General features: G+C 41.6%; 1 protein-coding gene across 2 annotated transcripts in view; it reads left to right on the forward strand.

Moving 5' to 3' along the window:
* Positions 1-15,545, forward strand: part of APBA2 (amyloid beta precursor protein binding family A member 2) — a 313,956-nt gene that overhangs the window by 247,115 nt on the left and 51,296 nt on the right. For both annotated transcript variants that reach the window (XM_066592503.1, XM_066592504.1), the window contains one exon: positions 2,019-2,138. In XM_066592503.1, the coding sequence (XP_066448600.1) occupies positions 2,019-2,138 (120 nt within the window). The remainder of the gene's footprint in view (positions 1-2,018; positions 2,139-15,545) is intronic.

Consider the following 15,545-nt stretch of genomic DNA (forward strand, 5'->3'; position numbering starts at 1 on the left):
TTATTTTCCAGTCAACTGAATTTACAACAGGTGAACCCCCCTTCATGGTGTAGAAACATCTTTAAGATGGCCAAGTAAAATGGGCAGCCCATAGAGCTAAATTTCATTTGTTATACTGAAGGGTCTGAATACTAATGTCAATGCAAACATTCTGTGTTTACTTTTTCATTATGGGGTATTGAGTGCAGATTGATGGGGGAAAACATGATTTTTGTTTTTACATAACACAATGTAAAACAGTGAAAGGGTCTGAAGACTTTAAAAATGCATTGCATGGTATATATGTTTTATGTATGTCACTTTTGTTTATCTGCTGTGTTTAATCATTTGCTTATAACATGCAGTTATGAGTAGCATTGCTCTTCATGATCGGCTGGGCAATAAAATTGAGCCGATTTTAGCTAAAACCTCATCTTGATGTTGCCCATAGTCAGCTTTGAACCTACAACTTCAGCACTGCTAACAACTGAGCCAGCACATTCAGTCATCCCATTATGGATGAGAAGATGAACAAGAATTAAAAAAAGCAAGCACATTACATACTCATCGAGATATTCCCATGGTCAGATTTGAACCTTCAACTCTAGCACTGTAAAGCAACAGTACTAACAATCTGATCCACCTCATTTGTTCATTCCATTGTGCAAGATAAGGACAATAAGAAGAATAAACACAAAGAGAACATAAAAAACTCATCGAAATGTTGGCTTGGTTAGATTTGACCTCACAACTTCAGCACATGCAATGAAGCAGTACTAAACGGTTTTCCACCACACTTGCCCATTCCACTCAAGACAAGAAAAGGTACAATAATAAATACAAAGAGAACAAAAAACTCATACAGATGTTGCCCTTGGTCAGAACATACAACTCCAGGACTGCAAAGCAGCAGTGCTAACCACTGAGCCACCACACTTGGCTGTTCTTCTCTGGATGAGAAGAGCAGTGATAAGAATAAACATAAAGATCAATTAAAACCCCTTTTCCAAATGTTGTCCGTGGTCAGAATTGAACCTACAACTCCAGCTCTGTAAGGCAGCAGTGCTAACAACTGAGTCGCCACACTTGTGCTTTTTTGCTGCAGAGGAGGAGAAGAATAGGAAGAATAAACACAAAGAGAAGATAGAAACAACATCCAAATGTTGCCATTGGACAGTTTTGACCTTAGAACTCCAGCAAGGCAACAGTGCAAATGACTGAGCCACCATGCTTGCTTTTACTTCTTCTTGTTGTCCTTTTACTTCATTCTCCTTTTTCTTCCACACCCGATGAAGAAGGAGAAAAAGAAGAAATTGAAAAATAAGAAGGAGTAGTAGAATAAGAATAAATATAAGGAGGAGAAGGGCAAGAAGGAGAAAGAAATGGGAGATGGGGGAAACTTGGTGTCTTGCACTATTTCTTTGTAGCGCTGGAGTGCTATGTTCACGGGTTATTATGGAAAACATCTGCATGGAGTTTGTTTGCTCTATTTGTGTTTTAGTCTCATTAATCTTCTCCATCTCTTCCTCCTCTTCTTTTCTGGTGATGAAGAAAGAAGTGTGGTGGCTAGAGATGAGCAAGCCTACTCGGCCACGCCCCTTTTTCGCCCGAGCACCGCGATTTTCGAGTACTTCCGTACTCGGGTGAAAAGATTCGGGGGGCGCCGTGGGTGAGTGGGGGGTTGCAGCGGGGAGTGGGGGGGAGAGGGAGAGAGAGAGGGCTCCCTCCTGTTCCCCGCTGCTACCCCCTGCGCCGCCACTCCTCCCCCCGCCCCCCGACGCCCCCCGAATCTTTGCACCCGAGTACTGAAGTACTCGAAAATCGCGGTGCTCGATCGAGTAAATACTCGAAACGAGTAGATTCGCTCATCTCTAGTGGTGGCCATTCTGATTCAGAATAATTTCTATAATATTTCATTAATCGCTGATCTTTGTTTATAGAATTCTCTGGGTTGAGTTGGAAGAGTTGTTGCAGTTTCTGCAGAAAATATAATCTACAGTATGATTATTGGCAGCTTACTTTACTCATGTCTTTTGCAGGGCCTTAAGAATCAAACACAACTGAAGCTAAATATCGTAAGCTGTCCTCCTGTCACCACCGTCCTCATCAAGAGACCTGATTTGAAATACCAGTTGGGGTTCAGTGTGCAGAATGGAATTGTAAGTAGAATTCTAGTGGCCTTTAAATATTTATTTCTGCTTCGTTTTAACATAATGCTATTTTTTTATTTCATTTGTAAATCTCTCACCCTAGTCAAGAAATTTTAATATTTCTTGTATCTTTTATGCAAAGTTAAGTCCAAACACAATGTTACACATTACATGTGATAGCAGTATATAATAATGTAGCACTGAAATGCTCAAATGTTAAAAGTTAGAAAATACATGGTCTTACTGTATAATATCTAAAGCAGTAATCTTTCTTAAAGTGAAACTTCATTGCATCATTTTATCCTCATGTTTAAGTTCAAAAGTGATGTGCTTATTAATTTCTTAATATACTGTATATCTATAACAACTGGAGCGCTTTTTTTGCCATAGAGCAGTAAATCCACTGTAGTTTCTACCAGACTTGGCATAAACTGCACCAAAAATTCTCACAAATCATGTTTTGATTCACTTGCCAAAATTTGAAAATGAAATAAAAAAATCGCTGTGTTTAAGGCTACTTGCAAATAAGGGAGATGGAACAAAACCTCCACAGTGCCACCTATAGGAATGCAGCAACACCTAAAGTCAATGTTAGACTCTTTATACAAGCCTTGCAACAATGACCAGGAATTGGAAGCAAAGCCAGACTCCATGCACATACAGCTGTTTCAGGGTTTTTGCCCTTCATCAGTGTAAAGTAGAATTCTGACTTTGCTAGAGAGAGGTCTATGATGTGGGCTAGAAATGCTATCTTTTCTCCTTAGGGAGAGCATTTAGACGATGAGTAAAATGACTTAAAAGGCCATTCATGCTCCTCTGGGTAATATGCAAATAAGGGAGATGAAACAATACCTCCACAGTGCTACCTATTGGAAAGCAGCAATACCTACAGTCAATTATAACAGCCTTCCTGATCATTGTTGCAAGGCTTGTGCAAGGCCGCTTCCACACAGGCGAAACGACTGTTGGGGACAACTCCCCGGTCCCCAGCAGTTGTCTTCAGGCATTTTTGATTTGAAAATCCCTGCCTCCAGGAAGCGCTGCCCCTGATTGGCTGAGCGCCGAGATAATCCAAAATGACATAAAAACTGCATGCTATTGATTAAATTTGGCACAGTGCACTCCAACAACCTTTTTAACCTAGGATCTTGACAAGGCTAGGGCTACACAGCAACTTTGGCCACAACAGGGGTTGTGCCACTCAAGATTGTTGTGTAGCACTGCGACTTCGCACTACCCAATGGCGTCGTAATGGGATCCACAGGTTGCCATGACATCTCAATCGCAAAAAAATTAAACTTTAATGAATTTCTTCTGATTGTTATATTGTGAGAGCTGTGACTTGCACTGGTAGAAGTGGCTGCACATCACAGCACTGCTCCATTTACTTCACTGGGACTTCCGGAGATAGTTGCTTTACCTATCTCCAGTAGTCCCAATGAAGTGATGGAGCAGTGGTGTGTATACTAGGCAAGGCTACTATACGTTTCCGGATCGGCTGCGGTTGGCATCTCAAGAGGACAGGTAAAACACATAAAATATCTTTTATCGGTCTATTAATCTCAATGGTTCCCATTAAAAAAAATATATAATAAAAAATATATATATATATAGTATCCAAGTGTCAGGCAGTCTCGCCTGGCTGAATAAAAGGAAATAACTAGATATGGTATTAAAGAAAATCCAGTTTTCTGACTTACGGTATTTCTTCAACAGCTATTTGGCGCCCCCTACTGTAAAAAAAAAAACAATTCAAGTACATTAATCGTCAGGGGGTGGGATGAAATTGATAGAACATCCCAAAATGTTATTTCTGTATTGTTTGTGTTTTGTTTTTTTTTCATCTGTGTAACTATGTTTTAGATAAAATGTCTAAACATCTTTTATACTAAACGTTAGGGGTTCAGCAAAATATATGGATATTACCATAGCTGAAGCAGTTGTCCTCTGAGGATACTAGTCAGCCTAATGCTAGAAGTAAGGAAAGAGGACTACTGTGTGATGGACTGTGGGAGTTTCATTTTAAAAGTAGTACAAAAGCTAAGACTCAGTGAGTTGCATTTATTAACCCTTCGTGGGCATGGCCATTTTTCGTGTTTTTGTTTTTTGCGTCGCACTTTAAAAGAAAAAAAACATAACTTTTTTATTTTTCAGTCAACATAGCCATATGAGGGCTTGCTTTTGCAGGATGGGTTGAATTATTTGTTAGTAAAGTTGTTTGTTTTTAGGGCATGCAGGATACCGTAGACGTGACATACTGAATGTATTTCGTGAGTCAGTATGATCACAGTAATACCAAATTGGTTGTCGTTGTTGTAGTATCACTTTTTAAAAACAGGCATTACATTTTTTTTTAATTGTTTCTCTCACCATATTCTTACACCCATAACCTTGTATTTTTCTATCAATAAGGGCTCCTGCACACTTGCTTTTTTCTTGCGCATTTTTTTTTCATGTGATATCGCTGCGTTTCTTTCACACAATTGTCAATGGGACTTTCTAATGTTAAAAAGTTTTTAGACATCAGCGTTTAATAAAAACGCATCGCAAGTTTGCACTTTGCAATTTTTGTACCATGCGTTTTAAACATGTGCATTTAGCAAGTGTGCAGAAGCCCTAAGGCAGTGAGAGGACTTTTTTTTGTGGGGCAAGCTCTTGTTTCCACTGATACTTTTTTGGGGTACATACAACTTTTAGGTCACTTTTTATTGAAGTTTTTCTTGGACGGAATGACCAAAAAGGTGCAATTCGAGCCCTGGGTATCTTCTGACAGGGTTCACCATGTGCGATAAATCATGCGTTATTTTATCGTTCAGGTTTTTATAGGTTAAGTGATACCAAATATGTATTTTTTCGTTTTGAGATCTCTACATTAAAACTGGGAAAAATTGTTTTTTTTTAAACTCTTTTTATATTCTATATTTTTTGTAATAATTAAAAAATCTTTAAATTAATTCTAACTTTTTTTTATGTCCCATTAGGAGACTTGAACATTTGATTGTTTAATCACTTGTACAATATACTGGCATCCTACTAAGCCGCAGGCAGGGCCCTGGTTAACTTAACACGGGCGAGTGTGATATAAGGTCGTGAATCACGGCCCCATATCGCGCTTGCCAACATGCGATCTCCCCGCGAATGCCAGGCACTTTTACATCAAAATTGCCTTGTATCACTTCTGGGAAGAAGTGATCCCACAATGGAAAGATTTAATTTCAATGGGGAAGCTTTGCATTGCACTGCGTGCACCTAGCATGTGGTGTAATGCTGTTGCAGACTCCATTGAAAACAATGGGCGATGCGAGGGCTCGCCTATTGTTTCCAGGACGTGCAGCAATTTGCTCCCCGTATCACGATGCGGGGAAAAAAAATCGCTCAAGTGTGTGACCCTATTCAAAAGAATGGTGTTCATAGTCGTAAATTAATTATGCGTCTCGCAACACACAAATCTTGCGTGATTTTCTCGTCCATGTAAAAATGACTTTAAGAAGAAGAAATCTATGGCAGGTCTAGGATAGTTTTGTAGCCGCTACCCTGTTGATTTCTTTCTTTTCCCTCTTTTCCCTCTTCCCCTTCCTTTCACCTTATAAAGGTCCTTCTTGGTTGCAGTTCCCAGAGCTGTGAATGTGTCAAGTGGGCAGTCCCCACTGGTTACCATCAATGCGTACTGAAGCTAACAGAGTCCATACGGGGGAAGAGGAAGGAAAAGAGAAAGGGTACTGGAGTCAGTGGGACTGTGGCTGCAAAGCTATGCACTATAAACTAAGTTATGGTGCTGTTAGGGGAGGTGACAGGGTGCCGGGTGATGTATTTTTTATACTTACCTGTTCCCTGCTGCCCGCATGCTGCACAAAATACATTTCCTTTACCGGTTGCTGTGCCATAGACTTCTATTGGAGAGTGTTTGCATTGCAATCTGAAAAAAGTCAGATCACACAGGTCTGCAAAAAAACTTTTTTAAAAATTGTTTTGATTTTGTTAAATCATCTTTATGTAGTTTTTTGTACAGATTAAAAAAATGACATGGGTTTTTTTCTATCACGTAAGGCTTGCCTGCAAAATAAAGTTGAAGTATTTGGAAAAAGTACAAAAAACTGAAATTTTTTTATTTGTTTTTATTATTTTAACATGAAGTAAAAGCAAAAAAAAAACAACAACAATACCTAGCTAAAATAAGCATAATAGTGATACACGTGTTGCAAAGTTATTATAAGTCTTTGTAAAAACGTTTTCTTTTTCCATCAAAGCTTCTTTTGGTACTTTTTCGGCTGTGTTCTTGTGAATTTTCCCTTTTTAACATCCAACAGTAGTCTGCCATCATGTTGACATTCCATCGACCTTGGTATCTGCGTTCCATTTCTTTTAGATCTTGATGGAAACGTTCTCCTTGTTCCTCACTTACAGACCCAAGATTTTCTGGAAAGTAGTCCAGATGTGAGTGAAGGAAATGGACTTTGACACTCATGTTGCAGCCCAAGATTTTGTAGTTTTGTAACAATTCAGCAACCAAAGTTTTGTAGTTTGGGTCCTTTTTATTTCCAAGAAAGCCTGTTACAACAAGTTTAAATGAATTCCAGGCATTTTTTTCTTCCATTTCCATTTTAGTGACAAAGATTTCATCTTTTAAAAGTTTTCTTATGTCAGGCCCAACAAAGACTCCCTCCTTCAGCTTAGCATCTGATAGACCAGGAAACTGTTCACAAAGATACTTGAAACACTCTCCTTCTTTGTGTAATGCTTTCACAAACTGTTTCATTAGTCCCAATTTGATATGAAGTGGTGGAAGTAAGATCTTTTTAGGATCCACTAAACTTTGTCTTTCAACATTTTTAACTCCAGGAATAAGAGCCTTTCTGATTGGCCAGGTCTGCTTGACATAGTGTTCCTGTCACGGCTATCCCATTAACAGAGGAAACATGGAAACTTTGTGTAACCACTTTGTTGACCTAGTAACATGGAAATAACTTTCAAATCCCCACAAATGGTCCATTTATGGTCAGAGTAGCTCAGCTTATTAAGAACAAACCCAAGATTTTCGTAGCATTCTTTCAAGTGGACTGAGTGTCCAACAGGCACAGAAGCATATTGGTTACCATTGTGAAGAAGTACGGCTTTCAAACTCCTTTTTGACGAATCTATGAAAAGTCTCCATTCCTCTGGGTCATACGTTATGTTGAACATTTCCATGATTCCAGGTACATTGTTGCAGAAAACTAGTTCACCCTCTTGTGTAAAAAAAGGGACAAATTCCTTTTCTCTAAGTCGGTACCATGAAAATGAAACACAGGAGGCTAACATATGTCTTTCTTTAAGTCTAGACCCTAACACTTCCGCTGAATCCTTTGGTAGGCCCAGATCTCGTACTAAATCGTTCAAGTCTGATTGAGAGAAACGTTCAGGGTCATTGGTACCTGGATCATAGCTGTCATCATTATCGCTGCTACTATGTGACATTTGGTCTAAATAGTCTAAAATATTGTCCAGGGTATCCGGAGGTGAAGGAATAGGCAAGTCAGGTCCATGAGGAACAGGGCGAATAGTTGAACGTATGTTGGTTGGGTATGAAATGTCCTTCCTGTTTTTTAAATTGAAACCTTGCACTGAGCAAGAACAAAAATAACAGTCATCACTGTGATTTTTAGGCTCTCTCCTACCATGGGTACTCCAAAACGAAATGATTTCTTCTTACCTTGAAACCATTGTCTCAGTTCTTCAACACACACAGAACACACTATATGGGGAGCCCAAGATTTATCTTGGTCCCCTAATTACATACCAAAGTATGCAAAATACACCTTCTGAACAAAATTAGAAATGTTCCTTTGTTGCTTCTTGACGGTATAAGACCCACAAATATAACAGAAACAGTTAGGAGAGTTGACACATCTTCTAGTAGCCATTTCTTCTAAATACCGTATCACAAAACTGTTTGATGCGTACACCACAGTGGCTGGCTCCACACTGAGCCACTGACTGCAGTCAAGGTCACGCCTAGCAGACAGTTTAGATTCGTTGTCGTACGTGTACCGAACCTGAAAAACCCTGAAAATAAGAACATTTCAGGTGAAATTTGTGACTTATTTAGGGGTGATGGAATTTTTTCACTATTTTTACCGTAATCAGCACAAAAAATACTGTTAAACCCACTAATTAAATATGCTACAATTTTTTCATCGCAGACCTGTGTTATTAATTGGCGCTCAGCAGGTGACAGCACAGGAAACAGGGAGCAGGCGAGTATAAAAGAAACATCACCCGGCTCTCTTTCACCTCCTCTAACAGCGCCATAACCTAGTTATCAGTGCTGTAGGGAGATGACAGTTTCCCTTTAATGGTAGGAATCCGAATTATCTCTGAATCTGGCCACTGTGGTTTATAACAGCTGGCACCCACTGTGTATAGAAGGTTTGGGTCATGAGCCTGCTCGGTCTGAACCAAGTCAATGATGCCAGTGTCACCAAGGGCTTAAGGAGTATTCTTCAACAAGCCACAGGCCATTAGGCAATGCCATTGTTATGAAGGGGTTTACTTGGTCTGTAACAATGTTTAGGTAGATGGTGTTCTAGTAACGTCCACATGAATGCCAGGACCCTAGTTTATCCAGCAGAACTTGTCTTTTTCCTAGTGCATCCTGGCACCATCTCTTTCGCAAGTAAGTGACCCACATGCACCCTGGCTTCAGAATGTAAAAGAAAATGTTATTCTTCAAACTAAGCTGCTTCACGATCCAGTTCTGATGCTCACAATCCCATCGTAGGCTTTTTCAGTAGCGGACAGGGGTCAACATGGCCACTCTGCAATGCTCTGTGTGTTCTGTCATAGCTAGCATTAACGTTTTCAGAAATTTGTGTTACAGTAGCTCTTCTGTGGGAATGGACCCAATGAGTAGTCTTCACTCCCCAAACACTTCAACGAGCTTTGGGTGTCCGTATCCCTGTAGCCGGTTTTCTTCCTTAGACTACTTTTGGTAGGTACTAACCACTGCAGGCCAGAAACACGCGCAGGACCGTCCATTTTGGAGATGCTCTGACCCAGTTGGCCCTTGTTAAAGTGGCTCAGGACGTGATGCCTGTCAATTTTTTCTGCTTCCACCACATGAATCTTAAGAACTGACCACGTAGTGTCTAATTTATCCCACCCATTGACAGCTGCCTTAGTCATGAGATAATCAATGTCAGCATTTCACCTATAGGTGGTTTAATGTTATGGCTAATTGATATATATAAATGCTTCGTCTGATTCTGTTCATTCGTTCCCCCTTTCTCCTCCATCTTGCCCTCTTTATCATGGAGACTATGACTTACCAGAATTTAACACATAAATATCTTTGGCTCCTCTCTTCTGTACCCAACTTCTGGCAGGACATCTTTCCTCTTGATGGCCAGATAGGATTGCCTCCATCCCACTGTCAAGCACATTTGCCCATTACAGTACTAGTCATAGTGTCCACATTTTGGTAAGGCTGGGCTCACATGTTATAGCGTATTCCGCAACAATCTCCCATAGGCAGCTGCTCACGTTAATTATGCGAAATATGTGAGAAAAATCGCAGAATGTTCTGTCTTGTATTATGTGCGCATACACGCTACAATAGTACATGGTGATGAGCGGCACGCAAATTTTGGTCGTGTCACATGACCATAATTCGCAGCATACCACCTGCGAGAGGCACGCGTGCAGCAAGTATGCAGTGACATTGCCAACCATGTATTATCTTGGTGTGTATGCATGCATAATATGCGCCAAAATAGAACATACTGCGATTTTTATTGCGCACATATTTTGCAAAATTGGCCACCAATGGGAGATTGACTATACTGACACGGTTGTGTGAGCCCGGCCTTGTGATACAGCCACAGCGACCCTGTTGTCCTTCTGCAGTTTGCTGATGTCACATGGGCTCTTGGGGTGCTGTTGTAAACCCTTCACGTAAGTTCATGTTCTCCAGGGTTCCAACACTAATATATATTCAAAATGACATTTTTAAAAAGTAATCTTATCATTAAATACAGGAGTTGAGAAACCGTTTCATGATACATACAGTATAATGAGCTTAAATTCCCCCGCCCCCACAGCAGGAAAGAGCCCTTGGAAAGAGTTTTCAATTGTTATCAATCATAACAATAGGACTCATATGTTGTATTCTCCACTCACACGTTTCCCTTTTCTTAGTAACAGCGCTCATTATTGCTCTTCACATTTTCACATTGCACTTCAAGCTCTAAACTTTACATAACCTTTGTAATGTTGTGATATTTGGTTAAAACTCGTTAGGTGTGAAGTTCAGGAAAAAAAAAATGATAACAGTAGAACGATCCAGCGGTTGGGTCTACAGTGCAGGAAATGTATTTACCCCCTTCCACAGGTCACATAATTGCATATTTGTCACATGTATTGTTTTCTGATCTCTAAATAATATTAGACAAAGGGAGTTTGAATAAACACATAAAAGACTGAGATAACACTGCATTTAGTAAAACGTGCACAAAAATCATTCAGGAGATTGAAACAATCAACATCAATGCATTCTATTCACTGTGCATTGTGCATGTATATTTTACACTCGCAAATACGGTCGTTCGAAGCCGCCTTCAAGCCACGTACCATGTTTCCCCGAAAATAAGATCCTGTCTTATAATAATTTTTGCCCCAAAAGAGACGCTAGGTCTCATTTTCGGGGGATGTCTTATTATACTTGCCTAGCAGGCTCAGTCCAGGTCCCTCCCACTGCTCTCTAGAGCTTCAGCACGCTTACTGCAGTTCTTGGCCGTCCACAGAAGATCGCTTCCTGGTTATGAGATTCATAAATCTCAGCTAATCAATGAATCGCTCAATGAACCAATCACAGCCATCGCATTGGTTCATAAAGCGCTGCATTGCTTGGCGGTGCAGCGGTCGAGAACCAATCAGGGCCATCGCTTCCTGGAGGTGGATTTATGAATCCCGTAACCAGGGTGTGATCTTCTGTGGGCTGCGGAGGACTGCAAGAATTGCCTCGGAGCTCTGGAGAGCAGGGGAAGAAAACTGGAGAGAGTCTGCTAGGTAATGTATTCCTTTTTTTTAATGTAATGTAGCTAGGGCTAACTTTTTGGGGTGGGGCTTATGTTTCAAGCCTCCTTGAAAATCCTGAAAAAACAGATAGGTCTTATTTTTAGGGTGGGCCTTATTTTCAAAGAAACAGGGTCGTTAGCAAATAGAAAGTCTGTGGGCCTCATACTGTGCAATGCAAACAGTAAAACAGTTGGACACTGTCAACAAGCAGGTCATGTGGTTTTGGCTTACAATGCATCAGCGCACAGGGGCGTATTTCCGTGGCGTAAGAGCATGCAACGGAGTGCTTTCACGTTGATGGCAGCAGCTGCATTGACGCCTATGGGAGCCAATGACAGCTGCAGGAGAAGGGAGGTGGGAGAGAGCTTACTAGCGTGACTGCTAAACTCCCTACCCTTTCTCTTCTCCTCTCTGCCCCTTGTTGCTGTTTGCAATGGGAGGGGTGGGATGGGGGCAGAGCTAAGCTCCGCACACTAGCTCCCGCCCGTCCTGCCTGCTCCCCTTGCAGAGAGTCGGTGAGGTGGAGGGAAGGGGAAGACAGCTTAGCAGAGCTAAGGCCGCCCGTGCTTCACACAGTAGCGTATATCGGCCTTGTGTGAATAAGCCCTGAATATGATAGATCATACTTTTATGGTTGCAGCAATATCAAATATGATTTTTTAAAATTATAAATTATGGCAAAAGGGTTTTTTTAACTTTCATTATCTTTTATTTTTTCTGATAACTAATAAACCCCTTTAATCTGATTTGCACATTTTTTTGTAGTCCTTATAGGGACTGCAGTACAATGTAATTCCATTGCTGTAATACCATAGTATTACATTATACAGCAATCTGACAGGCGTTCTATCAAGCCATGCAACAGGCATGTCTTCATAGGCAATCAGCCATGACAGCGCTGGGGCTCTTCTGATGGCCCTAGGTGGCCATGGAAAGAAAACGGCAACTTACAGCACTCTGTGAGGTTACAACATCTGGCAATCAGCAGCAGTCACGCCACAAAGAGAAGGGGGGCAACAAAATTTTAGCAGGGCCCAGCAGTGCCTCTTGATAGGAAGAGCGTGGTTGTGCAGCTGGGAAGAGCGCGACACAGAATAGCGCAATGCGGCTGAGAGCACCACATGACCACCCTCCTCTCATATCTGCTGCCTGTTAGTGCAGACAGCCGATTTAAAGAGAGCAGCTTTTTGTGCAGTATATTATAATTTGGACGGTGTGGATCACCGGCCTCGGGCCCAGGGCGGCTGGGAAAACCACCAATACTATAACCCGCAATTGGCAACATGGGAAGACACTCCAGCCTCTTCAGATCTTTCTCGCAGTCACAGACATGTACAACAGGTAAGCACAAGGGAGCACATATAGCTCTGAATGATGCTGCTGAATTTACATGGATATTATTTTGGACCACTAAATAAAATTTGAGCACCCAAGGAAGAGACCTGGGGTTTGAACCTGCACACATTATGTGCTGGTATGCGCCATTAGTCTGAAGCTCCTCCCCCAACATTTTCCCCAGAGTTTAACTCTAAACATTTGATTGATGCCCATGTTAAAAGAGCAGAGGGAGGAAAAAGGGGAGGGTGGTGTGGCAGCAATTCTCAGGGCTTCTTCACACGGCCGTGTGCGCATGTATTTGGGCAAGGTAACAGAGGAACAATGCAATTCAGAAATATGAGAGAAGATGATGCAGAATTATTTCATGGGGATGCATGCATTTACTAAGGCCGCTATACCACAGCCAATATAATGGTGCGAGATTTGTGCATTGTGAGATACATGAATATGAACCCTATTCTTTTGAATAGGGGCATACACATGAGCAATTTTTTTCCCACAATGCATCGTAGTGCGGGGAAAAAAAAATCTCATTGCACAGTGTGTGAGCTGCATGTGAGTGCGATGCGTGGTTTATCATTGAGAACAATGGGTTAATACTTGAAAGTCTGAAAGCCGCAGCGCAGGACCACTACTTTACCTGCATTGATGGGAGTCGTTTTTAAAGAAAAATACCTCACATTCGCAAGGACATTGCATGTTTCGGAGTGCAATAGTGGGAGGAGTTTCAGAGTCCGATATCGCGCTCGCCCATGGCAGGTCCTCTTTAAGCAGCTGACAAGTGCCTTGCGTTATGTCAGAACTGGTTTGTGTGTTAGATCTACATTACCCTTCAGCACTCTCAATACGCTTTCTGAAGGCAAAACCAAGTTGTTTGTGTTCTCAGTAATCAGCAGCTCTTTAATGTACAAAGTTCTAGAACTCAGGATAAGGGCGCCTACCCACTGGCGTTGCCGATTTTCGTGCGTGAAAAACGCAGCGTTTTTCGCGCCTTTTTCACAGCGTTTTTGCGCCTTTTTCGTTAATTTCCATTGACAATCATGGGTGCATTAAGAGAAAAATAAGGAGACATATGCAACTGACAGTTCCTATGTGAAAAATTGCAACGAAACGGAAAAAAAACCCAAATGGACAAGAACACATTCTATGCTAATTGCTCTTCAGAAAAAACGCAAAACGCAATTTAGCATCACAGGAAAAAAAATCGCCAGTGGGTAGGCGCCCTAAAATACTAAATTAAACGTAAATTAATTATTAAACGTACTAACCAACATGCACCACTAGATGGCAGGCTTCACTATGCTATGAACTCATTTTCTTCGCGTCCCCTACTAAAAACAAGCTGTAGGCTGCGCACTACTTTCTACTGGGATCTCACAGCCATTTTAGCAGTTGAGTATGTCCCTAGTATAGATCATGCTTCTGTCTTATCTGACAGCATCAAGTATTATACATCTGTATACGGTCAGGCTCAAAGCAGCGTAATTCACTGATCCGTTCACACTTGTGTATATACATTGCATATAATACAAGTGGAAAAAGAATGCTGCGTATTCTATTTTGCAGCATATTACGCGCAATAGAGCGCTATTGTTCTCTATGGGCGTGTAATAAACGCTGTATATACGCAATTACATTGCATTTGTGTAGCATTTATACACAACATCGCTAAGCGACAGAGCAGGAAAAAAGAAAGAAACAAGTCAGACTGTGAGATACGCTGTCATGCACAGTGAAAAATCGCTCCTATACACCACAATACGCTGGCTCATAGCGTTTTACAACACTCTCGTGTGAGCGCGCTATATCGGCCAGGTTTCACGGCCCAATATCACGCTCCCCCATTTGAAACTAACCTTATGCAGACGAGTGTGTCCTATTTCAATGCACAAAAAGCAGACCAATTTTCGTGTGTATGCACATGGGACATCCGTATGTGTTCATGTTTCAGTCTTTTAGCTCAATTTGCGGTCTATGTGTCAGCTGTTTTTTTTTTTATTCATGTTCTAAACAAAAAACTGAAAGAGGCCCGTTTTTTTCTAGAATTGCTTTGAAGTGGTTAGTGTGAATAAAAACGGTCTTCTGTGTGTGCGTGTGGAGGGGGGTTGAGGGGGTTTGCACAATTTTTTTACTTAAATGGGCAATTCTGCTATATGTGAGCATGGACACATGTAGGTTTTGCTGTCATTCCTTGAAAAAAAAATGGCATGTTTCAATAGCTCTGTTTATTTTAAAGGGGCTTTCCAGGGTAAATACTATTGACGACCTATCTTATTACAGTCATCCTATTACTATACTGCCCTATAACAGTCATCAGTTTCTTACGTATAGTTGATCGCTTGTAACTATTGTGTTTCCCTGAAAATAGGACCTACCCTGAAAATAAGCCCTGGCTATGCTACATGGAAAAAAAAAGCAATACTCATCTAGCAGGCATCGTCGGGGTCCTTCCCGCTGGCTTCCGGCACTCCGTGCAGCTCTCAACACCAACAGAGCATCTCTTGCTCGTAACAGGAACTGAAAACCCCGCCTCCAGCAAGCGATTGCTCTGATTGGTTGAGGCACGATGCTCCAGAAGCAATCGGAGCTGGTGCCAATCACAGCATTGCATTAAATGGCTATGATTGGTTCATCGAGCGCTGACTCTGATTGGCTGAGCTGCGGCGCTCGAGAACCAATCAGTGCAATCGCTTGCTGGAGACGGGTGTTTTCAAAACCAGCTACCAGCAAGAGATGTTCTTTTGGAGCTGAGGACTGCACGGAAGCCTGCCAGAGCGCCAGAGAGCAGCAGGGGGGACCCAGACAGCACCTGCTAGATGAATATAAGACATCCCCTGCAAATAAGACCCTGTGCCTCCTTTGGAGCAAAAATTATTATATGATAGGGTCTTATTTTCGTGGAAACACGGTACATGTACACCTCCCATTGATTTCAATTAGACCTGTCCCTGCAGTTACAAGCGCTGACCACTACACTGGGGTCCAACCAGTGGTTTCTGCTCCACCCCCTGTGCATTTGTAGCGCTG

Source organism: Eleutherodactylus coqui, chromosome 2 (assembly GCF_035609145.1).
Source record: "Eleutherodactylus coqui strain aEleCoq1 chromosome 2, aEleCoq1.hap1, whole genome shotgun sequence".
In the NCBI taxonomy this organism is placed as follows: Eukaryota; Metazoa; Chordata; class Amphibia; order Anura; family Eleutherodactylidae; genus Eleutherodactylus; species Eleutherodactylus coqui.